The sequence below is a fragment of the Mustela erminea genome, chromosome 14, assembly GCF_009829155.1.
Source record: "Mustela erminea isolate mMusErm1 chromosome 14, mMusErm1.Pri, whole genome shotgun sequence".
In the NCBI taxonomy this organism is placed as follows: Eukaryota; Metazoa; Chordata; class Mammalia; order Carnivora; family Mustelidae; genus Mustela; species Mustela erminea.
The window spans coordinates 27,692,072-27,719,000 of NC_045627.1; the positions used below are offsets into that span (position 1 = coordinate 27,692,072).

Here is a 26,929-nt window from a genome sequence, read left to right on the forward strand (position 1 = left end):
CCAACTTCAAACTTGAACACTTTTTTTTCAGTAAAAGTAGCACATTTCAGGAAGGTTAAATCTAGCACATGTTCTCAGAATTCATTTCAGCATTCTTATATCTCACTTGTAATCAAGCTTGTCAGTATTAATGAACATATTTCTAAGAAAACAATTCTATTGTTTTTCAAGATATATTCTTCTTCATTTCTCTAAACTTCTGAAAATTAAACCTTTCAAGTTGTGATATGGAAGAAGTGGATTAAATTGATCCTGCAGTTTATTACAGATGATTTTCTCCTATTTTTTCACTTCCCTCCTTTAAAAATCACTGTAAATACTTTGCTCACAAAATGGAAGAACACATGAAAACATGCCACTGTTCTAAAAGATTCACTGTGAATCTAGCAAATACTTATACTGGAGGGGAAAACAAGAGCAGAACATCACAGTTCTTATCCTAAAGACTGTCACAATCTAAATCTGAAAGGCCTTTCAACTAGCATTTCTAAATTCATCATGCCTGATGAATGACAGCCTAGACAGAAACCAATGGCTTCCATCTTTCTCAAAACCATTCAGTAATTATTCTCCAGGCTCTTCATGTAGCAGCTCAGTGGGTCTCTGCTCTGTCAGGTGTCCCAAGTGCAGAACTTCATATTGAAAACCCAAGTTAAAAGTCAACATAATATTTTTTTGCAAAATAAAAATTATTAAGGCTTGACAGGAATCAGGGAAAGCAGGAGAAGGGGCACATCCTACACACATGTAAGCCAATCTCTCTGCATTCCTTTCTTTAAAAAAAAAAAAAGCTTTTATTTATTTATTTGAGAGAGAGAGAGAGAGAGCATGAGAAGGGGGAGGGGCAGAGGGAGAGCAGCAGAGAGAGGGAGAAGCAGGCTCCCCACTGAGCAGGCAGCCCTATGCAGGACTCGATCCCAGGACCCTGAGATCACGACATGAACCGAAGGCAGTAGCTCAACCCACTCAGGTGCCCCTCCACATTTCTTTCTTAACACAAGGTATACTAGCCTCTCAGATGCTCACATTAAAAAAAAAAATATTTTTTATTCATTTGACAAAGAGAAAGAGAACAAGCAAGGGGAACAGCAGGTACAGGGAGAAGCAGGCTCCATGCTGAGCAGGGAGCCTGTTGCAGACTCAATCCCAGGACCCTGGGATCCATGACCTGAGCCAAAAGCAGCTGCTTAACCGAATGAGCCACCCAGGCACCGTATATACCCTAACATTTGACAGCTCCTACACATTCTTTTTGGCTCCTTCCTTTCTCTTGCACTGCACATTAAACCATCCTGACTGATCAGTCCTACTCTTTCTACAAGTTTTCTAACTGGGCTCACAGTTATCGGTGTAGAGACCCAGCTTCAATGGCCACCTCTCCCTACCCTCTTCCCCGTAGCTGTGCCCTCTCACATGGCCTCCGTCTCACTTTATACACTTTCTGTATCAACTGTAAGACTTATCTTAATTCTCTCCAACTTGTCCGTCTCCCTCACTAAACTATCAGTTCCCAAAGGTCTAGAAGTACATCTTTTTTTCCTTTGGATTTCTACAGCATATAAATATTTGTTGACCTAAAGTGCTATTGAATCAAAACAATATGCATTTCCTATTCACCGCACTACACAAATATTTCAGAACTTTTTACTTTTACGTCCAAATTAATTTGGCTAATTTTCCCATCAAAATAGCTTCCCCTAACTTCAGTGTCTAAGGAGTCAGTTCGTAAAGTCTCTAAGAAGCCAACAATTTACCAATTAAATCGCTTAACCTGAAATATGAAAAATCAACCTGTGATAAAGCTTAACGCGTCACATTATTTGTTCCTCTCTTGTATCTAGCGGATATTGAACTATCTTCATCTGGTCTAAGTGAATTCTAGTGAAAAAAAAGAAGAAAGCAGAAACAAGAAGAGGCGGGCAGAAGCCAAGAAAAAGAGAGAGAAAGGACCATGCAGGATGTGTGGTTGATACTTACTAATGACTTGAAAAATAATTTCTGAGTCTGAGGGCTAGAGCAATGGGAGACCAGACAATGGCAAATACAGAAGACGAAGTATTGATGGGGACAGGGCTTTTGTATCTTTATAAATCTGTACTTAGCTGCTGTTTATAAAGTCCCAGCGTATTCGCGCTTCAGTCAGACGTATGTATTTCAAAGCCAACAGAGAGACAAAGCGAAAAGTGAAAGAGGCAGGAGAAAACCCACGTGCAGAACAGAAACAAAGTTCCTGTGAAAAGGGGCTCTACAGACGCTCAATTGTCTTCTCCCTAAAATGACTGTGACCTTGGCCTCTTTTACAAAGAGAGGCCACCGTGGAGGCCGAGCTGTGTCAACACAGCATGAGCTGGACAGTCTCCATGCAGAAGACTGTCAGCTCGGGGTGGCACGTGATGGCTCCTGGCGGAAGAATGGGGTTTTGCCACCACATCTCATGAGGACCTGCTGAGGAAATAGGGAGCACATTTCCCTGGAAGAGAAGACCCGGCACCAACACATCACTATCTTCCTCTATATAAATAACCGGCATATGGGTGGACAGAGCAGGGTGCGAGATTGAGGCTCAAAATAAGAGCACACATTCTAACAATTAGAACTGTCCAGAAATGGGGTGGACTATGTTTAGAGGTAGGACGTTTCCAGTCATAGGCGATTCCTAAGCAGAGTCTGACAAGCAAGTCACAGAGCCATCCTCAAGGACAGGCACGCTCTGCAGGGACCCTGCCTCTGTGACCTCGAAGGTCCCTTCCACCTCTAAGATTCCACGACGCTAGACACTCTGTGGGGATTTTCCACACAACTCTGCCCTTCAAAACTGATGTGGCTGTCCTTTATGTAAGTCCTATAGGTTTGAATTCAGACTTCTACAGTAGCTCTTCTTTTCACTGAATGAAATTATTCATGGACTCATCCTAATAAAGTAACTGAATCCTGTTTTAATCTGTAGTCCATAAATGTCACTACTAATCCATTAAATACAAGCTGAGTGACTGGTATGAAAGTGGGGACAGGATAAGTTGGCTTTTTTTTCTTACCTAGGTAGCACTGTCAAACAGTCTGAAGTCATGTTTGTTATCTCAATCATGTAAATTTAAGTAAAACGTGACTCTCTTGCACATACAACACCATAGTTACGTAGCTTTGTGGTAGCCTGCATCAAAACATTTTCTTATAAAATAATGGCAGGTTCCTTCTGATGAGGACATGAGAAACTAAATGAGAACTAGGTTGGAGGGTAGCAAAGTTCTTTATTGTGTCTAATCCCCCACGACCTGGTGGAAGGAGGCATCCAGTTTAGGGACTTCTCCCAGGGAGAGATGGGGTAAAGGCTGATGTCTCCGTCCCTTGGTTCAGGTGGCATGGGTGGAGGAGACAGCTTTGGCAAATCCAAGTTGGGAATGATAAAAATAAGGTGACAGTGGTAGGGTTTTTATCACCTTGCCTTTATTTTAACTCTTTCCTTTGCCCTGAGCTATTTTCCCAAAATCTAAAGAATATATAAAACTAACAACAAAAACAAAAATCCCTGTATGTACTGTATAATTTAAATTTGAGCGGTGGTAAAAATAAATTTAAACAAAAGATGTCAAAAAAAGAAAAAAATAAGAAGTAAAACACTTGATCCAAGGCGTTGAAGAGCCCATGAAATAAAAGTAAAGCAAAAGCATCTGGGTCCTAGATGAGACCCTATATAATGAAAGTAGGAGTGGCCCAAAGCTGGGTGTTGAGTACTTCCCTATACACGCTATGGCTTGGCATGCAGAAGGGTCCACTGTGCTTGAATGCTTGAGAGAGAAGAGAAATATTTAGGAAGAAGTAACACCCACTGATGACACAGGAAATTGTAAAAATGGGTAACAGGCTCCTGGAGGAGGACCGTCCTCATAATCAGGGATGGAAGACAAGCCCCTCAAACTTAGCAAAGCCGAGAGAGTTTTAGAAGCAGGGAGTACAGAGGACCTCTTCCTTGCTCTGTGATCTGCCCTAGCCCCACCACAAGCCTCCTATCCTGGGAAATACCCCATCCCCGGACAATGAAGGCCTGCTACTCACACCGACACCTCCCCCCACCCCCACCCCCTCCCCTGGTATATAAGGCAGAGAGCCTCTTCTCTTGCCAGTTGAGAGCCACAAGCCTCCAACAATCTGGAGAAAAAGCACAGAACCCTGGGTGGAGAGCTGTGTGACTACTGCCATTTACACCTTGAACAGGACAGAGCCAAGGGAGCCTGGAAGAAGACACATCAGGAATTGGGAGTAAGCCTGCTCCAAGGAATCAGTGGTCCAGAATGAGCACAAAGGAACCGCTGGAGCCTCACCACACACCGTGTCAGGGTCCTCAACAAGTAACAGCCGAGGAAAGAGCAGCTGAAGGATCAAACTTAGGGGCCATGCCAAGATTCGAAATCGAGACTTAGGAGTCTACAGCCATACCACCCTGAACACGCCCGATCTCATCTGAAATCAAGACTTAGGACTTTTTTCATCTAGAGACCTTCATACACAAAGGACTATAGCTCCATATGGGTTACTAAGAAATACAAAGAGTTATAGCAGATAAGAGGAAAGAAACGACCTCCAGCAAGAGGAGAATGGGGGAGGGTGGGTCGGGCTGTCAGCCAAGCACCAAGCCCGTGGTGGGATAGCGGGGTGTGTGTGCTCTGGGAAACGGAAAGGCCATCCCTCCAAAGACAAGTAAGGTCAACTAGTGTACTTGTGGAAAACGAAGTGGTGCACGGGGCTCTGACTTCAGAATGAAGGACCAAGAGTGCTCGGCTAAGGAGTTGCCAGAAATAAGGAGAGCAGAAAGTGAGAACCCTTCAGGTGTGGAAAAAGATGAAGTCCTAATGTCCTTCGCACCACTTTTCACAATAACAAAATTGGGAAGGAACCAAATATGCAAAATAAGATATTCGTTGGATACATTTTGGTTCATCCATAAAGCGGAATACCACAGACCCATTAAAAACCTTACAAAATTATACTCACTGACATAAACACAATGTTCAAATTATATTGTTTCATGGGAAAAATGAGGCAAAAAAAGAGGAGGTGGCACCATTATCTCCATTAATTTAGGGGTGGGGGAAGAAGAGGAAATAGAAATTAAGGAAGAAAACAGAAGGCAAGCGAAAGAGACATTAAGTATATGCATGCTTCGAAAAATATTGGAAAAACCTATTTCAAAATGGTAACAGTAATGCTTTCTCTGGGTGACCTTAGCCTCCCTGTGTGGCATGCCGCATCTACAATGTACATCAATTATTCACATGGTGGGAAGGACAAAGGTAAGAGGACTGCCAGAACGCCCTGGGATATGACAAGTAATCAAGCAGGGGATAGAGGTGGCAAACAGGTATTAAATGCTGTCAAACGCTCTAGAAGAAGTCTTCTCTGATTGGACGGTAATATTTAGCAAGCACACCTATCTGCCCACGTTTTGTCTACTTCTGTGCAATCGTCCCGAGGAAACACGTGTCACAGACGGTCTCTGAAGCCCTCTCTGAGAGCCGCCGAAACAGAATTTTCGCTGACTAGCTTCCTCCAAGTAGAGTTCACTCTGGGAGCCAACGAGCAGCTGCCAGAGGGAGACCTTTAACACAGAGGTAAATCCATTAAGGTGTACCCAGGGGGAAAAGGACTGGCTTCTCACTCAGTGTAGAAAAGCTGCGGAGACACCTGCATTGGAGGCGGGCGCTGCTGCGGAAGGAGCCGGAGCCGCACTGAGCCATCCTGGCTAAGCCTTCGCACCTGCCCAGAACCCAAGTGTTCTTACACCCGCCACCACATTCACTGTTCTCTCCAGAAACCCCATTTCTTTCTAATTAGAAAGTAATCACAATTTGGCTTTGGATTTAGCCACCTTATGTAGAATATATACAAATAATAAATATTTGGAATATATCCAATATATACATACACACATACATACATATGCACGTGTATGTATAATTCTTCATATTGCATTTTACATAAATAGGTCTTTTTCTCCACATACACACATGCATTTATTTACTTTTTACACTGCTTGGAATGACCTTCAGTGAATTTACTTTCCTCATTTTAACTGACAACTCTCCCTAAATAAACTCAGCATAAAATAAACTCATGTCTTCCAAGTGGACGAGGGGAAGAGGAAAAGAGCAGGGAAGTGGGAGGAATTAACATTGGTTGAATCACTGCCCTGTGCCAGGCACTTCATGTTCAATTTAATTTTGTCTTCACAACATCTCTTTGCACTTGGGTGTTATTGTGGATGAGGGCACAGAGGCTCAGAGAGGTTAAGTAACCGACTGAAGACCACGCAGTAAAGAAGGGACAGTGAGGAGACTCAAACCCAAGCCTCCACGACTCCAGGGCTCACACCCAGGCCCATTCCTCATTCCACGCAGCCTTCAAAAATCAATTTTCCTATAATTTCAGAGATCCCCAGCAGCACTTTAAAAAAAGAAAAAAGGCTGGATTAAGCCGTATATGCAGATACCGCGCAGATCGCATTAATAATTTAGGTCCTGCTAAAGCTGCAAAGCAGCTCGAGGAAAGCAGGTCAAAGCCGAGAATGCCAAATGCACCTAAGAACACTCTCCCTTCCCGACACTGCAAACAAAACCCTAACTAATCCACCAGAAAACAAAAAGATAATGCCTATCAGATGCCAAATGGGTGGCTATGTAATTATTTTAATCTGATCCCATAGAAAATCCACTGAAACATGTTATGTAAAATCAAGTTACAACCAACCGGTGGAGACAAGCTTTCCAGTGGAGAGCTCTGACAAAGCCCAGGAACTGGATCCACACACGGCGGAGTGGGAAGAAGTGAGACTGCCTTAAATTAAGCACACTGAGCATCTGCGGAAGACCAGACTCCTGTTAGCCCGGTCACAACACAGGTGGCAGGGAAAATACCTGTTTTGATGTATCCGTGGTCCCCCTCAAGCACCTAATATCAGCGGAGATGCTGTACATTCCAAACCTTTTGACTAGAATTGGGGAGGATTACCAGGCTCGTTAATTCCACACTAATGAAGACGAGTGAATGTGTGAGATTCATATGCCTGGATCACCGGTATTAATATATTAATTCTCTTTGGAATAAATGTGGCTAGAATGAATATGTACAACAAAACCATTTATTTTTAGATGGCGAAGAATGATTCCCGCTGAAGAGGTAGAGTGAGGCAGGGATCCTTAACAATGGCCATTCTTCAAAGGAAAAAAATTACAGCCTCCAGCATTTTTCAACATCAATATGATTATCTTCTTATTTCAAGGCAGGCGAACGTATTTTGAGTGCTGACAGAGCTAAGTAAATACACTCATTATGTTAACTGAATCAGGTTGCAGTGACCAACCACTGCACAGAGGGACAGCACGTCTTTACAGAAGAGGCAGAGGGAACAGAGGATGGTGTGAGGATTTGGTGACCTCAGAACCTTCTGGCACATTCTCTCTCATTCACCCCTAAGCAGCTAGGTCATAAGAATGTGGCTAGGAATGACAAGACTGGGCATTTTGGGGACTAACAGAAAACAAAATGCATTGTTCATGATTATGGCTTTGACAACAGCTGCTTCCCTAAACAATGGTAAATCCACAGTACTGAGGTCAATTACGATGTTTCTACCTGATTCAAAATTGCTCTGTGCTTTGCAGTAATATTTAACGTCCCCATGTAACATCTGAAGATAAAAATACAGGTTGAAGTCATGCATCATTACTTAAAAAGCACTTCATATCTAATATTTGTCACATAAAACAAATGAACAATAACACTGGTAATGGGGAAGCATAAAAATGATTTAAATACTGATTAGAAAATAATGAAAAATGTAAGTAAAAGCTTTCTCCAAATGTAAGAATCTGACATGAACAGTGAATAATCTATAAACAGAATAGTGAAAGGGGGAAGGGGGTTCAAATTCTGCCTCTGTCTGTTCACGGTTACTGTTAAATTTGGTTTCAGAGTCTCAATCTGCTCATCTAGAAAAGGAGAATAAAGCCATCTAACTCAGAGGCTCACGAAGTATTAACCGAGAGAACAGCCTTTCGCACCTGCCAATTATTTTACTGTAAATGGAGCCTAACTTTGCAATTAGGGTCCCTATTGATTCAAACTCAAGTGTGCTAGTAAAGCCTAAAGTCATCTTTTTCAAATAATCAATCCATTTTTTTGAGATTTCAATTTTTGCCTACTCCTGTTCCCAAACTTGAGCTTTTTACTCATTGCCCTTCCTGTCAAGGAAATAGAAAAAGAAAGAGAATCACTTGGAAGGCCAAAGAGGTCTTTGCTCCCCTCGCTGAGAACCTGGCAGTGCCCACAGTGACTCACTTCCAACATTTGTCAGTGCCATCAGCTCAAGAAGGGTTTCTGTGTGTTTGTTTGCTTTTTTAATGTTAGTGCTAACTTCTTACCATTCTACAAATTATTTTTTAATTCTAATTTAGCCTCTGAAAGTAAGTCTGCTTTGAGTCCCTGAGTGAGTTCTTTAAAACCAGCTTCTTCAACAGCTATCTTATAAAAACAGTAAGCATGAAACACAACACATTGGGAATATACTCATTTCAAAAACCACAACATCAGCCAACACAAAATGATTTCGCCGTTTACCTTCAAAAAATACAAACATTTTGGGAATTAACTGTATTCACATTTATTTTACCATTAATATAACTATGATTCTGTTGAGGTAGGCTGCGTTTCAAGTAAATGTATGACGTGAAAATCAAATTATTTATCCATAATTATCCCCCCCACTGTGTCCTTTTCTTTGGGGAGGGGAGCTAGCATCTCATGGTCCAGGAAAAAGTCATCTCATGGAGCCCAGTGTTCTGGGAAAATGGTGCTCTCAGTGGTGTGTTGGAAGTGATCCACATCTGATAGGGAATGGGGGGGGTGAGAGGTGAGTAAGTAATAAGCACAAGGATGGGAGAATCAGACCTACCTGGGTCTGAACGCCAGATTTACTCTTACTAACCACGCAACTTTGGGCTTGCTGAAATGTTCAAGAATGGGCCTTCCATAATCCAGAGAACTAGGATAATACCACACATGCATGAAAATGAAGCAGAGCGGTGCCTGGGTGGCTCAGTGGGTTAAAGCCTCTGCCTTCGGCTCAGGTCAAGATCCCAGGGTCTTAGGATCCAGCCCCACGTCAGGCTCTGCTCCATGGGGAGCCTGCTTCCTCCTCTCTCTCTCTGCCTGCCTCTCTGCCTGCTTGTGATCTCTCTCTGTCAAATGGATGGGTAAAATCTTTAAAAAAAAAAAAAAAAGAGAGAGAGAGAGAGAGAAAGAAAGAAAAGGAAAAGGAAGCAGAGTCATAATCTCCTGAAATCATTCCAGAGAGTGCCTGGCCCATTCTAGTTCCTCAATAATTTACAGCTCAATAAAAGAAAGAAAAGAAAAGGTAAACTCCTCTCCATATACTTCTGCTGTTAGGTATCGCTCTGTACTGCCCTGCTCTGAAAAGTGAAAAATCGCTGAGAGTCTACCACAAAAATGTCTAATGAGAGATGTCCAGGTTTCAGGTTCCGTTTTTTCTCTTCGGCTTAGGGTGAAGAGAGGTGTCTGAACACACTGGTAATTCTAAGTGGCAGTTACCGACACGGGCCGGTTTGGTCCAGGGCAGGCTAACATGCTGTGTTTGACTGCAAACTGCCGAGGCCGTCAGAAGAGGCAGTCTGTGAGATGGAGAGAGAAGGGGGTGCGCTGGGAAGGAAGACAGTCCACAGAACGCTCTGGCATCTGAAACCAGGTACATACAGTGATAATTCCACATTGGCCAGATCATTCACTCTTCCCTAGGTCCCCAACGACCCTGAAACTGTGCTATACCTCTGGGGGCCACAGTAGCTAGTGGGGGTGAAGAGCTGATTGGTATTGAAGTGTAGAGATCTTATAGACGTATTGCATAGCTAATGTTTTTGTTTCAATAAATACATAAACTACCCAGGGAAAATTGCTTTCATTCAGCCCCCGTCAAATACTTTTCCTCCCTCTAAATATTTCAACATTTATGCTGAAGTCTGCAAAATAATGTTCGTTTGTTCAAAGAATTCATCTGATACTTCCTCTATCTGTACGTATGATTCTTAAGCTTTCTCTAATATCTACCTAGCCTAGCACTGAACTACTGAGAGAAGCTAATTAATAATAGTGTTAATGAATGGAAAAATGTATTTAACATGTGAGTCTTTGGAAGGATTTCTCAAAATGACAGATTTAATTCCCTGAGGGCTGTAAAAAAAAAAAAAAAAAAGTCTGCAAAGAACTGAACTGCCAGGCTCAAATGACTTTTTGAGGATACCAGTTTATTAGTAAAATTTCATCCATCAAATACTTTCCTGAGTGCTTGCTCGGTATAAAAGTCCTTGAAAGCATTCCCTCATTTACTCAGCTCGTCCATTTGCTTCTTGGCTCCGGTCACCGGTTGACATGGGAGAGCCCCTGCTCCACGGAAGGGGGGTTGGAAGCCCTTGCTAACTTCTCCCTTTATGCCAGGAACCTGGCAAAACGCCTTTACAGCATTTCTACTCTTTACAGTATGTACACAAGTAAAGGACTAACATCCTGGTTTGAACAATGTGGAAACTGAAACCCAAAGAAATTTAGTTCAAGGCCACAGAGCTAATGAGTGGCACCTGTGATACGTATTCTTACCGAGGCCCAAAGCTCATTCTTTCCATCACTGTGGCTTGTAACCCTTACCCCTCCCCACAACTTTCTCCTTATTGCTTAACTGCTCTATTGTTTTTAATCCTCTACTTAACAAAATTTACCGTATTTTCCTACCCTCTTCAATTGTATAGGCCTCTTAGAAAACCGTACTTCACTACGATAAAATAATGCTGTTGGTAGTATTGAAACTACAAAGTTTTAGGGGATACATGCATATAGCTTATGAACATTTTAGTGTCACTGGCTTCCAATTGGACTTACTTCCAACCCTCTATGGACACATTCTCTGTTCCCATTCTTTTCCACACAGTCCACATACCCCTCCTCTCCCATGGTGACGGTACTGGTTGGCTTTCATTCTGCCAAAGGGCAAGCTATGGAGCTGGGATGTAAGAATGTTAGTCTCTATCCATTCTAATGAGCTTCATGTAAATTCAGACAGAACTGGTGATATGATCCTAATTTGTAGAAAGTCACCTATAACTGAGAAATAATTTACTGGACCCAACTAAATCTAAATTGAAATCTATACATTTTACAGGCAGCTCCTAGATTTGACAATAATGGGCTGTTCTTTTTCATGATCCCACTTTGGGTCCAGGACAGCATAATCTTCAATGAAGGGGATAAGCACCAGAAAAAATCTGAACTCTATGTAAAAGGTCTGGGTTCGTTTCTATTAATTTGCTTCCGATTCTTCCTCTTTTAACTTAGACAAACTAGAAACACCACAGCCTGGGTAAAACTACAGCAGACTCCTTGTTTTCAAATGTTACCTTTATTTGCAAGTATTTTCTTTTCTTTCTTTTCTTTTTTTTTTTTTTTAATTTGACAGACAGAGATCACAAGTAGTTAGAGAAGCAGGCAGAGAGAGAGAGAGGAAGGGAAGCAGGTTCCCCACCGAGCAAAGAGCCCGACACGGGGCTTGATCCTAGGACCCCGGGATCATGACCCAAGCTGAAGGCAGAGGCCCCAACCCACTGAGCCACCCAGGTGCCCCATGCAAGTATTTTCATTAGGATACTATTTGGATTATACAACTGACAGTGTAACATAGTATTTATTTAGACATCATGAGTCCAAGTTTAACCTATTCATCAATTGACAGATAGAAGTGAACAATTCTTTGTTTCAATGACTGGATTCCTCTTATTTTAAATGCACACTAATTTGGGGCACCTGGGTGGCTCAGTCAGTTAAGTGTCTGACTTCAGTTCAGGGTCCTGGGATCTGGCCCCGTGTCGGGCTCCTTGCTCAACAGGAAGCCTGCTTCCCCCTTTACCCTTCCCCTCTGCTCCTGATCTGTCTCTCACTGTATCTCTCTCTCTTAAATAAATAAATACAATCCTTAAAATAAATAAGTACTAATTCAAATGTACACTAATTTAAGTGTAATGATTTAGACAATATTTACATTTTGCAGTGAAAGATAAATAATTTATAAATTTCAGCTACTAAATAACTTTTAACATTCCCACAGTGATTATTCTTGTCACCACATAAGAATTCACCGCAGATGTGTATTAGTAAGAACTTTGCTTTAAAAAAATCTATCCTACAAAGGTTCTGATAGCCCAAGCAAGGACTTAGAACCATGCAGAGCTTGATTCCAAGACCAGTTATTTCTGTGACCGAGGCAAGTTACATAGCAAACTTCAGCTCAGGCTAAAGCCTCTAAACATGTGGATAACACTCTGGCATAGTGTTAGCATAACCCAGCCCCCCCAAAATCTACTTTTTTTTCCTCTAGTCCTTCATCCCTACCTGGGTCGTGTAGTTCAAGCGGAATATAAAAGAGCAGGAGGGAGACAAACCATAAGAGACTCTTAATCTCACCAAAGAAACTGAGGGTTGCCAGGGGCAGGGGGTAGGGATAGTGTGGCTGGGTTACGAACATCGGGGAGGGTATGTGCTACGGTGAGTGCTGTGAAGTGTGTAAGATTGATTATTCCAGACTTGTACCACTGGGGCAAATAATATATGTTAGGGGCGCCTGGGTGGCTCAGTGGGTTGAGCCTCTGTCTTTGGCTCAGGTCGTGATCTTGGGGTCCTGGGATTGAGCCCCACATCAGGCTCTCTGCTCCGCAGGGAGCCTGCTTCCCCCCACCCCCGCCTGCCTCTCTGCATACTTGTGCTCTCTCTATCAAGTAAATAAATAAAATACTTAAAAAGAAAAAAAAAAAAGCAGGTAGGGGTGCCTGGGTGGCTTAGTTGGTTAAGCATCTGCCTTCGGCTCAGGTCATGGTCCCAGGGTCCTGGGATCCAGCCCCCCGTCAGGCTCCCCGTCAGGCTCCCCGTCAGGCTCCCTGCTGAGAGACTGCTTCTCTCCCACCCTTTCCCCCTTCCTCCCTCTCATGCTCTCTTTCTCTCTTAAATAAATAAATAAAATCTTAAAAAAAAAAAAAAAAAGACTATGTAGATGGGCCTACAGGTCCTTTATATTACCAGTCCCCAGCAGGGTGACAGGCACAATGCAGGTACACAGTACATTTTTATTAAATGAATAGATACTGGTAAAATGTGTTATGGTTGATGAATTTTTTTTCTAATAATATAACTACAAAAATTATAAAGCACTACCAAATCCTCTTTATCCACAAGCATACCTATTGAAAACAAACCTTTTTCCATATTGAGTTTCAACAGAACACACATACACACAGGACTCTATCACCTTGTCAAAGGCAAATCAAGAGACAGAAAAGACCACGAACCTGAAGAGTATGAAGAAACAGTTCAATAGCTACAGAATGTTGCTGATGAAACTAACAACATCTTAAATAACATATTCAGACATTAATAAATGTATAATTTAGACTAACATGATCTTGCACTGATTATAATGGTAATTGATCAAGAACAAGAAAGGTTAAGTTTTTTTTTTTAATGAACATACGACTTTGAGAATTAAAAAACGTATCATGATAGGAATAGAGAGCACAGAGAACCAATCAGCAGACACGTTTTATTCAATTGTTTCCTTATTCCTAAATGTCACGGAATGTGAAAGGACAAAGGCTTACAACTTTTCTATGAGGTCCATCCATCCTCTTCCAAATGGAGGAAGCATGGAGATGGGGCAGCAGCTGCTTGTGCTCCTAGGGAGCTGACCTGCCTGGTTTCAGTGAAATGACTTGGCACAATCTCTAAAGGCTCGGGCTGGAAACAGTCCATTCACTCTTCTGTTCCTTATGAGTATCAATAACAAAAGAAACAGCTACAACTATATGGCCCTTGCTTCGGCCAAGCACCATTCTAATCCTAATTCACTGAACTCTCATTGCAACCCTGTGACAGAAGTATGTACTATTTTTATATTCATTTTGCAGGTGAAAAGACTGGGGAACTGAAAGGTTAAATAACTTCCCCAAGGTCAGACTAGCTACCAGCGCTAGCACCTGAACTCAGACACTCTTACTCTACAGTCCATGCTCTTAGTCACTGTGTGATACCGCCTCTCATCTGACCACCTCCCTCCCATCCACTACCTACTCCACAAGCCCCAGTTTGGTAGTAGATGATATGATGCCACCTCTGCCCTCAAGGGGCTCACAGTCTCATGGGAGCTCATGATTATAGTGCAGAATATCAAGGATGCTGACAGACAAATTAGACTCTGTACACATCGGGAGTCCACATACTCAGCAAAGCAAGAAACAGAGTAGGCTCCCTTTATCTAATACAGGTCCACACAATCCTCTCCCTCAAAGGTCCAGTCACTTTAGTCCCAAACCTCCCCCTGCCTGGCATCATGGGTGCCATAGCTGCATAGGAAACTAGGCATTGAGAAGGTCTGTAAGTGTCAGGAAGCACCAAGCATCTATAGCAAGAAGTAATACTCAATTGTTTATGTCTCCTGAAATTCGTTCTCAAATCTCTACATTGTTTCAATCCTAAAAGAGACCACCAGATTTTTAGTACAATAAACCCAGTGGTGGGGCACCTGGGCAGCTCAGTCGTTATATGTCTGTCTTTGGCTCAGGTCATGATCGCGGGGGCCTGGGATTGAGCCCCACATCAGGCTCCCTGCTCTGCTTCTCCCTCTCCCATTCCCTCTTCTGTGTCCCCTCTCTCACTGTGTCTCTCTCTTTCAAATAAATAAATAAAATCTTATAAAAAAACAAAACAATAAACCCAGTGGTTAAATACATATTCCAAGTGGGGCCTATGACCCAAGATTAAGTGTAGACCCAACAGGTATGAGCCATATGACCACAGGCAAGTTCTTTATTCTCTTTAAGTCTTCATTTAGCTATTTAAAAAATGGGGATGTCTCATAAAGAAGTCTCATAAAGCAGCTGTGAGGAAAAAATAGTAGAACAATCCATAGCACTCACGCCGCACATCACTGGGTACACAGTAAGCACCTAAGACACCACGAGACTATAGCAACGTGTCTTTGAGGATGTGAAGTCCTGGTGTTGGTGACTGTCCATTTATTTTCAAAATTTAAAAAAGAAATTATTCAGATAAAACACTAAAATCTACTGCAGGGATGGGGGGCACCTGGGTAGCTCTGTCAGTCAAGCACCTGACTCTAGATTTTGGCTCAGGTCGTGATTGCACGGTCATGGGTCGTGGGACTGAGCTCCATGTCAGGCTCCATGCTCAGCAGGGTGTCTTCTGGACATTCTCTCTCTTCCCCTCTTCCTGTGCCCCTTCCCCTGTTCGTGCTCTCCCCTCCCCATCTCTCAAATAAATAAATATTTCTAAAAAGCCTATTAACAGAGGAGAAGAAAACCAGACACCCTGCTCATACTGCAGTGGGTTAGTTAGAGATATAACGCTGGTTATTTGAGGTTCCCAGTGTCTAGGAAGTAGCTGATCGCTTAGAAGATTCTCTGAATCAAGTCCATTTTGATACACAGCTGTGAAAATATTAATTACATATGCTGTTTTGTGTTGTAGGTTAGAGCACGAGCTAGAGTTAGATGTTCCATGCTGGAATCTTAAATGTACCACTAAGCAGTACAGGAACATCTTCATGGGCTCATGCCTCAGTTTCCTCATTTGTAAAATGGGGATGATAAAAATACTTTCTTTGTAGGGTTGTGTAAAGATTAAGTGAGCCTCCCCCTACAAAGCAATTTAAAATCCTACCTGGTACATTTTTAGTGGTCAACAAATGTCCTGGGAGAAAAGACATGGATCCAGGAAATTTAATTATTCATCTTCCGCTTCAAGCCAGGAACTTGGCAGTTACGCTAGAATCCGATCTCTCCCTCTCACATCCTACGTCCAGTCCACTGCCAAGTTCTGTTGAGTCTTCCCCTAAATATCTCTTGGATGCAACACCCCCTCTCCACTGTCACAGTCTCTGCCCTGGTTCAGCCCCTCAGCCTCTCTCACTCCTGAATCACCACCAGCACTTCCGGACGGCCAGCCCGCCGGCTGTCTGCAGCCCAGCCACCGGAGGGATGGTTCTTGATCATGCAGCTGTTGGTTTCCCTGCCTACCACCACCGTTCAAGTTGGTTCGAGTCCCTCTCCTTCGAGAGGGTGATTTCCAGCCCCAGACAAAGTCTTCAGGACCTGGCTTTGGGCTGCTTTTCCAGCTACCTTTTCTGCCGTACACGCCTGTCCTCTTTGCTCCTTATTTATGTTTTTTCTCACACACTCCAATGTTCCCTCTTACTTCCACCACTTTGGGCATGGGAGTCCTGCTTGCCTATCTTGCTCACTCCTCCTCCAAGGTTCAGCTTTGCCAAGAACCTTCTCTGAGCCCATTTGGGTTAAACTGGGAGTCTTCCTGTGGGCTCCTGTGGCTCCCTTTCCATGTGTTATGTAGGGGGATTAATGGTGCTCGGATCTTTCTCCTCTCTCTACGGAGAGTTACTAGACTATTGCCTCTCTGGCTCCTTTAGCTTTGCCTCCACCACCAGATGCCATGCCAGACCCACAGAAGTCACGCAATAAACGTCTGCTGACCAATTGCATGAATCCAAAAATGAAGCAATGAATATTCATTCCTGTTCTACCACTGAGTAGCTGTAGGAGTCTGACATCAATAATTAGAAAAGATATTAATCATAAAATTAACTGTCACTATATCCCTATATAGGATATATATAGGATAATATACATATAGGATAATATAATATATATTATCCTATGTCAGTGATACATATACGAATGTTTCCTTTTTTAGTGTACATTTCCTTAGATCACCTTAAAGTTGTTTGTTTTGTCGTAGAGTGTATAAATATATACAAGCATACTGGTGAACATTAAGAAAACTATTGAATAAGTCAAGGTCAATTCTCATAATACCCCACAATACTGAAATGTATTTTATAGTTTACACGGAGAGAAAGCAAAATGCATAGGTAATTCCCCATCAGAGGCAATAAGGAAAGTGTGGGCCTGAGAGCATTTGTGACTAGCCCTCATTAACCCATGGTAGTAGCTTAGGTCACCTTCTGACCACTACCCATGGGTCAGGACCTTGCTCAGTGCAGGGGATATAAAGAGTTCCTCTCTGCAACTTGCTCAGCCAGGGCATGGAGCCTATATGAACACACCCAAAGACCCTCCATCTACATCTACCTTAGGCAGGCCAGCCACTCATGGCCAGCCTTAGCAGCCCATCAGGAGAAGGAGAGAGGGAAGGGGAAAATCTATCAGGGAAGAGCAATGGGAAAGTCTGCATCAGGAAGATTCGTAATGTAATAAAAAGCAACTTTTAAACAAAATACTCATGAAAAGATTTTGGAATTATTATTATCATTATTATTTTTTTTTTTTTGCTTTAAGTCAGAAAAACCGGTGATAAAAAGATTAAGGGTTCATCCATGCAGGTGTGTATCCTTTAACAACAGAAAGATCTTTTTCTTGACAATAAACTTGTTACAGCAAGAATAAAACACATCCTTATTAAAATACAAGGCATTATAAATTCCTAGAAGTTTCCTATTTTTTTGATTGGTAATCACTTATTCATGGCTATCAACATTCTTAACAGACCAAAGGTGGGTTAAAAAAAAAAAAAAACTGATGAAATGTGAATGCAGTGTTGATTTTATGCACGTATTATGATTTGATTATAATACTTAGTAATGTCCCATACTGTGTGATGTCACATCATATGGAGAGAATCAGGAAAGGTTCACCCTGAGCTTGCTCAGACCTGAACTGCATGGGTACCATGAACCAAATTCCTTATTTTACAAATTAGATATTCTTTACGTTTTTCTTAAGCTTTCTTATTTTGTGATTTTAGGAGATATTCACTATTACTTTGATGTAATTAAAAGGTCCTACAGGATATTCTACATATGAGCGAGAGCAATGAATCCCATAATAACCTGCAAAGTATATAAAAGCAGCTTTTCCAATCAACATGGGACCTATAATACGGAGCAAAGTAACCCACGGGCCTTAATTAGGATCTTTAGGAACAAAAAGAAAAAGGAAAGCCCAAGTCAAAACAATTCACTTTATAGAGAGTAAGTGGTAGATATGCTCTACAACAGAAAAAGGAATCTAGATTATGTCTTCAAAGTCACGTGATCTTGACTTTATATTTTGAAAGTAGTCCCTGAAATCACTAGACTGGGAATATTTAAATCTCCTGAAATACATGTATCTTTGAGAGGGAATATACATATCGTACTATGTCACGAATCTAGTAGTGCAACAGCAATGAAAGTGTTATCCCCGAGCCACTTTCTGGATCAACTCTGTGACTGTCCTGAGAACAAAACATTTAAATCTGCTTACACATTGACATAGCGATATTGATATTTCTCCATGTTCCCTTCTGGTTGCTAAGAGATTTCACTGGACAGACTGTTGTACTCATAACAAAGCACTTTGGTCCACAAAGCATTTGCTTCAGCTCAGTGAATCCAGAAGCTCCCTTTGCCTTACTCCTTCCCGATTTTGCTTCCAAGTCAAACAGGGGCCCAGGCCCCAAGGCAGCAGGCCTGTCATCACCACAGGAAACTGTGCTGCATAAGGCTGGTTCAGCCAACAACGCTTCCAGAGTAGGAAAGGCAACGGTGACGTTGTATCTTTATACAAACACATCTACCTTCCCCCATGGTTCTTAGAAGCCAGTTTACCACTGTGGGAGTGGGCAAAGATGTGTGGAGAGGGGGCACTCAACAGTGACAACCTGGCACGGTACAATTAGACCAGAACCTGGCCAAATATGGCAATTCCATAACTCTGCTGTGCAAGGCTTTGAAACATGCACTCTGAGTCTGTACTTTTGTAAAAATGCAGTCAAGAAGTTTACTTACAAGAATATTGAAGGGGGAATGTTCTATATTTACCACCTTGCAGCAAAGCAACTGTAGCCCTCCAAACCCGATCTCGTCAAATCTGCCACGTAACAAAAGGCAGAGAGGCTCTTTTTCCAGATCTTAACCCTGAAGAAAACGGCAAAGGCACCAAAAATATACCCCATCACCCCTGAGGAGAGGCACATGTGGATGAAATCTGCGTGTCATTTACAAGGCACACGCATCACTGCTCAGAGCGAATTAAGATTATCTTTCCCTTGGGAATTCTCACAAAGAGACATAAAAATGCTTTATGACCCGACTTTCGTATTCAGATCACAGAGTTTTAGTCAGTTTTTATTAATTGCCATGGAGGGAAAGTGATTTGGGCCCTCAATCCCCACAGGGTACCTAGGAGTCATATTTAAGGGCACAGCCACTAAACACTCAGTAAGTACTCTCAGGTGGTAATAAAACACCACTGACCTAGAATATTCCTCCTCCTCCCCACCACCACCACCTTAGAATATCAGCTGGGGATGATCAATGCCTAAGCTTTAATCAGAAGCAATCAGTGAGGAAGGCTTCAGGTCCCCGCTGGGCCAAGGGAATTCCTGCATTCAGGATGATGCCTCTCCCCCAGCCGAGAAAAACAAACCTCAGTGATTTTAGCTTCACGTAACAAAAGAAAGTTATTTCTGGCAGCTTATTTCCATTGCACAAGCTAACTAGCAGCACCTTACAAAAATAAGAGGCAAGAGGAAAGAAAGGGGTGGGGGGAAGAGAAGCAGGAAATGACTTTTCTGCTCCGTCTTTAAGGTCACAGATCTGCCCGCGAAACGCACACAAGTGACAGTAGTTCTAGCACAAAAAGCTCCCTTTCCACGAGCAAGACCTCTAACAAGTCCAAAAACCGGCTCTCCAGCCTGTCCCTCAAACTCACGTCCCCGAAGTCCGTTTAACCTTGACGGGGCCAGGAAGAAAGTACTTTTAACTCCCTGGCAACACCTTTCTGTGTCATGCCGGCGTGCCCCAGCCCCTGCGAGGAGAGGAGGCGCACCTTCCGCATCAGCCCTGCAATCACCCCCACCCGGCATGCAGCCTTCCCCCTGCCTCGCCTGTCCTGCGGCCGGGGTCCACCGGTGGGCTTCATCATCTGTTCCTAATTTATCCCCTACACAGCACGTGAAAACAGCCCTTCATGCCTCCAACAGACGCCAGGAGGAGATTAAAACAAAAAGATGCCAGGCAAGATATATGCTCTGGCAGAGACCACTACCTTTTTCTTCCGATCCCGGGACCGTTTGCGGTGTTTCCTTTTTTTCTCAGTCTCTTCTTCAGCATTGATTTCTAAATCCCTGTTTTTCTTTAACTGGGAAGCTGCATGAGCCATAATGCATTTAAAAAGAGCTTCTCAAGCACGCAGGGCTTCCTCTTAGAAGGTGATCTCCTCGGGCACCTTTAGCCAGGCTTACGGCAGCATTCCAATCACTGGAGAGAAACCTTTGACCAGAAGCAGGAAGACATGCAAAATGCAAAAGATGCTGTAGAAGCTGAAGCTTTTAAAAACCCCAAAGACGGTTCCCAGACTTCATCTTCCACCTTCCTGCACCTGAACCTTTACACGAGAGTGCGGCCATCGTCATGCATTTATCGTAGTGAGAAAGACAGCTGGGACAGAGGAAGCTGTATTATGGCTGTGTCCCCTGCCACCAGCTGGAAGTGTCTAAGTGATTCCTCGGAAGGGGGAATGCTGCAAAGGATGCTTCTCTGAAGGGAAAAAATCCAGAGTCACCACACATGCAGGAGCGAAAATCCAGTACTAATTCTGAAAACCTATTTTAGAATCCTTCGAAAAAAAGACAGAGCTGCAATTTATACATCACCACTAGTTCTGCAACGAGCACAATTTAACCCGTAATAGAATGGAGCCGTTCCTACTTGAGTTTTAACTGCTGATGGGGACAAAACACATAAAATAAGATTTCACAAAATGCACTACATTTCGCTATGGAGATCCTGACCACATTACAGGGGAAAACAATGCATGCATTGCTGGTCTCAACAGTGCGTCCTTTATGCTGAACTATGGGCTTAAATGCATTTTGTGGGAGAGGACTACAGAAGGGCCTGTTGTCTTTTAAAAACAACACTCTGATTACAACACATCATACAGAAAGACGTGAGCATGTTGGTGTACGGAACAGATGCCCGATTCAGAGGAGTTCCCCAGGACTCTCCTCTCATGTGGTCCACGGGTCGGAGGATGGGCAATCTGGGCAGAGATCAGGGTTTCGGAGACACTGACATGGAGATCTGGCTTCATGTTAGGGTTTGCTTCAATCACCTTACTATTTTTGCCACCTGAGTCCCTGCTGACTGCAGCCTCTGAATATTCATGATGGAGAAGTGAAACAGCAGTCGCTCTCTGGGCCTGCTGGGGTGGCTTCTGCCAGGACATACACCAGAAGAAATGGCCTAAGTCTGGAATCATGTATACACACAGGGGATTCATACGGGTTTAGCAAGAAATGGCTGAATTGAATGGTACACTGGATGGACCTAAAACACTTGAGCCCTTGTAGGAAACCCTAAATGCACCAGGAAAATGAGCGGGGTTGGTGGGGGTTGGAATGGGGGGCAGTGCGGATGGAGATAATGTTCCACTGGAAAGACTTAGTATGTTTGCTTTCAATACCATGAGGCCGTGTGCTTCTTCCAACTCAAGAAGTCTGTAACTTTAGAGATCAGTCCTTTTGGCTTTGCAGGGCTGAGGGCTAACACGCATGAGAGCTGGAGCAAGAAGACCAAAGGTGCCGCTTGAAGAGCCGGCTGGCGTTCTCCGGAGCTGTTGTTCGACTGCTTAATAAAGAACCTTCAATCCCGGAGACCCAGGATTGAGTCCCGCGTCGGGCTCCCAGCTCCATGAGGAGTCTGCTTCTCCCTATGACCTTCTCCCCTTTCATGCTCTCTCACTCTCTCTCTCAAATAAATAAATAAAATCTTTAAAAAAAACCTCCAGTGTGAGCGCTCCTGCAAACAACAGCCACTCACTACATTTCAGACTTGGAGATCAAAGATCTTCCTCCCCATCCCCCCTGTAGGGGGCTTCTTCACCCTCTGGTGGGTGGTGATAGGCAATGGGAAGAGAAAGATGGTAGGCGCATGGCTTTCCGGACCTGCTGCAAGTGGATTTCACACTCCTCTCCCTGTGACTCCCGGTGGCCGATTTGAAAATCATGTGGGTCAAACCATTCCCAGAGGCCTACTGCGTGCGCTGGGGGCCTACTGCGTGCACTGATGTTCATGGGCTGCTTCCCCGCACAAACCATCTCCAGGAAGAAAGACGTCTGGAAAGGTTCTCCCTTGCCTACCAATCCATCAGCTGACAAAACAGAGGAGAAAATGAAGGAGGGGAATGAAATGAGACTCAGATCCAAAACTGATAAATCACAGTTGGATCTTAGTAATAAAAATAAGTGGTTTTTCTACCAGAATAATTTTTTTTTTATTGTAATAGGAATAGGTGGGAGAGACTATACAAAGGAGAGACTATACAAAAGTTCTAATTTTTATTTAGAACTTTTGTATAGTCTCTCCTTATATAAAATAGCTTGTACTTTTGAGGAAAATTCATACAATTTCCTTTCCTTATTTTCAGCAAGTTGAAGAGAACAGCCAGTTACAGAACTGGTTCATTTCCCACCGGCTCCTGGACCTTTTTTTTTCTTCCTTTATAGACACTAATGATACTTTAAAATATATTTCTAAGTATCCCTGATCAGAGTAACCTCTTTGGCTGGGGCTGTAAAGCTATACTTTCCCATTGATCTCTATCAGCTAAAGCATTGTTGGAAATTAGGAAAACAGGCCACAGGTGTTTTTTAAAACTAGAATCGTTCTTTGTTTCCCCCAAATTACTCAGAAGTTGAGAATCCATCACAACTTTAATGTGGCCATAACATACATTTTGTGTTATGCTGGATTTTGGAGTATCTCAGTAAGTTGTTAACCCATCCAAAATAAAGTCTAAAGCTTGTTTAGATTTTCTTTCTTACAGAGCATGTGGGCCTTTGTCCTCCATTTCTAAGCCAGAAGAACTTTAAACAGCAATACCACCAAGGAAAGCAGCCCTGTGGGTCTGTGATTTTGACTGTTATACTGCTAATGTCTTAGTTCTTTTCTCCCTGCGCAGCCTACATCCTGACAGGCATTTAAGCATGATAGCCACAAATACTAGGTGTTTCCCTTCCCAACCTGAATTGACAGTTCTATCAATAATTCTAGAAAGCAAGCTATTTATAAGAGCTGAAAATGAAACATGAAAATAATTTTTTTTAAAAACTTGAGTCTCTGAAGTCTATGAAGATTCACAAAACTTTTCGCTTAAGTCTCAAGAGTTTGCTCTCTTTTATAAGGTTACAGAATTAGTATGAATCTTCCAAGGAAAATGGAGGGCACAGCAGGTACAAGAGTGTGTCTCCAAGCAGGGTGGCCAGTGTCTGAGAACAGGAAGGAAATGCAGGGTTCGGTGGCATCAGTTACCACTCACATACAGGGGAACTTCTCCAGTCCCACTCCTTGACATTGGCCTTGAGGATGTACTAGACAGAACTTACACAGGATGAGGACAGCCTGGGCATGGAATTTCAAAGCTGTTGAAAGTTAAAGAAAGACTATTCTTAAGACACTTCTTTCTAGGGAAGCAGGGGGAGGGGAATCTGTTCTGGTTTAATAAAAGCTCCAGCTACAGGAATTCCTAAAGCATCCTTTCAAAAATAAAGTAAAAGTGATCTTTCAGACTTACTAGCAGAAATCCTTCTTGGACTATGTCCTATAGGAAAGGCAATGATAATCAAAGAACAGCAAGCCACTTGGAGGAACTGAAGGCATGGTATCCTAGCACCCAGCTTTATGTCCCCCTACCTTTCCTGCAGAAGGCAGCTTGGCTGAGCAATCTGAAAACCCAGCATCCTGCAGCAAGGAGGAGTCCTGGCCTTTTCCTTGCTTGGACCTTAGTTACCAGAACTTGTGTCAAAAACTCTCTTTACGATTCTGCCCCATATAATTCCTGATTTATCAGAAGTGACAAATTTTATTCAGAGCATTACAGCATAAAACTAGTACAAAAAAGTAAAACTCAAACTTTCTAGCTTGGCACTGGGGATAACGTTTAGATCCTAAATAATTTCTAATCTGGGAACCAAAACTCTGTGACCAACTGAAATCCCACTGAAAACAACATCAAGTCAACTCATTAGGATGTCACAGGCTTGAGATGCCAGTGAGGGGGATTTTCCTTCACAGTTTAAGTGAAGTTCCTTACACCTTGCCAGGATTTTGAGATCAACTCGATTACTTCAGCCAATTAGTACCTTGACCCCTCTGGTTGTCATTCTATCTCATGTCTCCACAGTGGTGAGCTGGGTGCACACACGAACAATGTACGCAAGTTCTATGAAGAGGATACTGTCTCTTGGTCATTTTGAAGTTACAGTTAAAAGAGCCCTTTGGAAAAAATGTGACACGGTGATGTGGTGAAGGGGAAGACGGGGAGTGTGAAGAAAAATGGAGGACGGAAAACAGAAAGAAAACCAATGAAGAGAGTGTTCTCCCCTGCCGGGGAGGCTGTACCTTCCCAAACCCACCCCGAGTTCTCGGGAATGAGCCAAGTGTGTGTGTTGATGGAACGAAAACTGCTCGTGCTGCTGTTCGTGTTCCACTTCCGTCTTCTCAGAAGTAGAGCAGGCTCACCGTACGAGTCAAAATATTTTTCCTTCACAAAGAAAAATGGATCCATCGTCATTTCATTAATTTTGGCATCCTAGATAAAGATGATGTCAAGAGACCTTGAGCAGGTTCTGAACAACGTGGGGAACAAGAAAGAAAACAAGCACTAAACCTGTCAATGGTTATACGTGACAGAAAAAGCACCCTGGAAAATTCTCAACTCATAGTCACAGATTCGTCTTCATTTTCAGATTAGACACATGAAGTGTGAAAGAAAGAAAGAAAGAGAGAGAGAGAGAGAGAAAGAAAGAAGAAAGAAGAAAGAAAGAAAGAAAGAAAGAAAGAAAGAAAGAAAGAAAGAAAGAAAGAAAGAAAGAAAGAAGAAAAGAGGGACACCTGGGTGGCTCAGTGGGTTAAGCCTCTTCCTTCAGCTCAGGTCATGATCTCAGGGTCCTGGGATAGAGCCCCACATCAGGCTCTCTGCTCAGCAGGGAGCCTGCTTCCCCCGCCCCCGCCTGCCTCTCTGCCTACTTGTGATCTCTGTCAAATAAATAAATAAAATCTTAAAAAGAAAAAAAAGTAAAAGAAAAGAAAAGAAAAGAAATGACTTGCTGGACCACACTGAAAGACTGGTGGTCCTTCCCACACCCTGTGGGGTGGCATCTTCACATCCGTGAGTGCTGGCCTCGGGCCTGTCCGTGTCCATGCTCCGTCTGCCCTCCGTCATCCCTGGAGGAGATGGTCCGGCCAGTTCGATGGCTTGACCTCAGTGCTGCAGAGCCAGCTGGCCCCAGGCTGCCAGCTGCTTCTGCCACCACACACGAGCAGTAGAGACGGGCTTCCCCAGGTGTCTCCGCCACAGCCACATTGGCTGGCAGGGAGGAGGGGATCCCTCATTCTGCATGGAAGACCCACGCGGGCACATCCTGCGCCCTCTCTGACCGGAGGAGTAGACCGGCGGTGCCTGGCAGAGGACTGAGCAGTGAGCAAACGAAGCGTACTGAACAAGTCACTTCCTTTCGGGGCCCCTGTTCATACAGAAGGGGGTGGCTGGACCAAAGGACTTCAAACCCACCCTCTCACGAACCCAACATGCTAGGACTTGAAGGGACAGAAGGTTGTGGGTGTGTGGAAATAAAGGGAGATGCGGAGGAAAGGTATACTGAAGAAGAGCTTGTGATCTGTGCGGGTCCACACAGTAGCCCTCAGCCGTATGTGGCAAGTGAAGCAGGACTAGTATGTCTAAAGAACTGAGTTTTAAATTTAAAAACATACTTAATTCAGATACACACTGCAGCGTGTTTGGAACAATCTGGATATGGGAATCTGCTTTTCTAACTTTAACTTTTATTGGAAAAATACAGATCAAGTATTTCCAATAATTTAGCACCCAAATTAAGACATAAACTAACACCGGATTGCAGGACTTAATACTAGAGAAAGCAATGTAAAATTCCTCAGTAATAACTGTATACATTGAGTCATGTTGAAATGGAGCTATTTTGGATATATTTAATAAAATACGTTAAAATAAATTTAACTTTCTGAAAAGATCTTTCAATGTGGCTATTAGGAATTTGAAATTATATGAGAGGCTCACACTACAGTGTTTGTCTCTATAAAGAGCTTATACTAGCAAAAAGAGCCTAATTTGCCAGACATGATCTTCCCAAAGGCGGATACTTCTGCAAACGAGCGAGAGAAGACACTCAACAGTCAGTCAATACACTTTCCATTTGGAAAGGCGAAGCACAAAGAGGTAGTATGTTCCTAGGTGCCTGTGCTAAAAGAACCATTCATGCACTCATGGACTCACCCATTCACCTGTTGGTCACTGTGTTCAGCACCTGGAACACACAGGTGAATGGGACTGGTTCCTGCTCTTAAGGAGTCGATGGGAGAGAGAGAGAAGTCACCCAGCGATCCCAGCACGCGTACGGATGTTGTGAAAGCAGAGATGGGCATGTAAAATAGAGCACAGAGATCAGCTCTCCTAAGACTGCTATCTTGGCCAGCCACGACATCTCTCTTCACCGTTGACAGAACTTACAATTTCACACTTTGGTCCCTCACGCTCTCGACACATAGCCGACTGGCCATGCACTGAGCAGGTCGTGTGGGATTCCCTTTGCAGTCCAGGAGCTGGTGATACCAACGCAGAGTAAGACCGAGGAGGCCCGAAACTCTGCAGCTTTTACTCTTGTGAGTATGGGGCAGGAGGGTCAACAGGCAAGCAGATGCATGAAGCAGAGAATGTCAGATAGTAACAACCTGTGTTGTGAAGAAAATAAAACCGAG

General features: G+C 43.2%; 1 protein-coding gene across 3 annotated transcripts in view; it reads right to left on the reverse strand.

Moving 5' to 3' along the window:
• Positions 1-26,929, reverse strand: part of ANK3 (ankyrin 3) — a 667,426-nt gene that overhangs the window by 314,589 nt on the left and 325,908 nt on the right. The window contains exon 1 of one of the 3 annotated variants that reach the window (XM_032312012.1): positions 20,181-21,824. The exons of the other annotated variants lie outside the window; for them this stretch is intronic. Within the exon in view, the coding sequence (XP_032167903.1) occupies positions 20,181-20,294 (114 nt within the window). The 5' untranslated portion in view covers positions 20,295-21,824. Of the gene's footprint in view, positions 1-20,180; positions 21,825-26,929 lie in introns of those variants that run through there. 3 annotated transcript variants of the gene reach the window in all.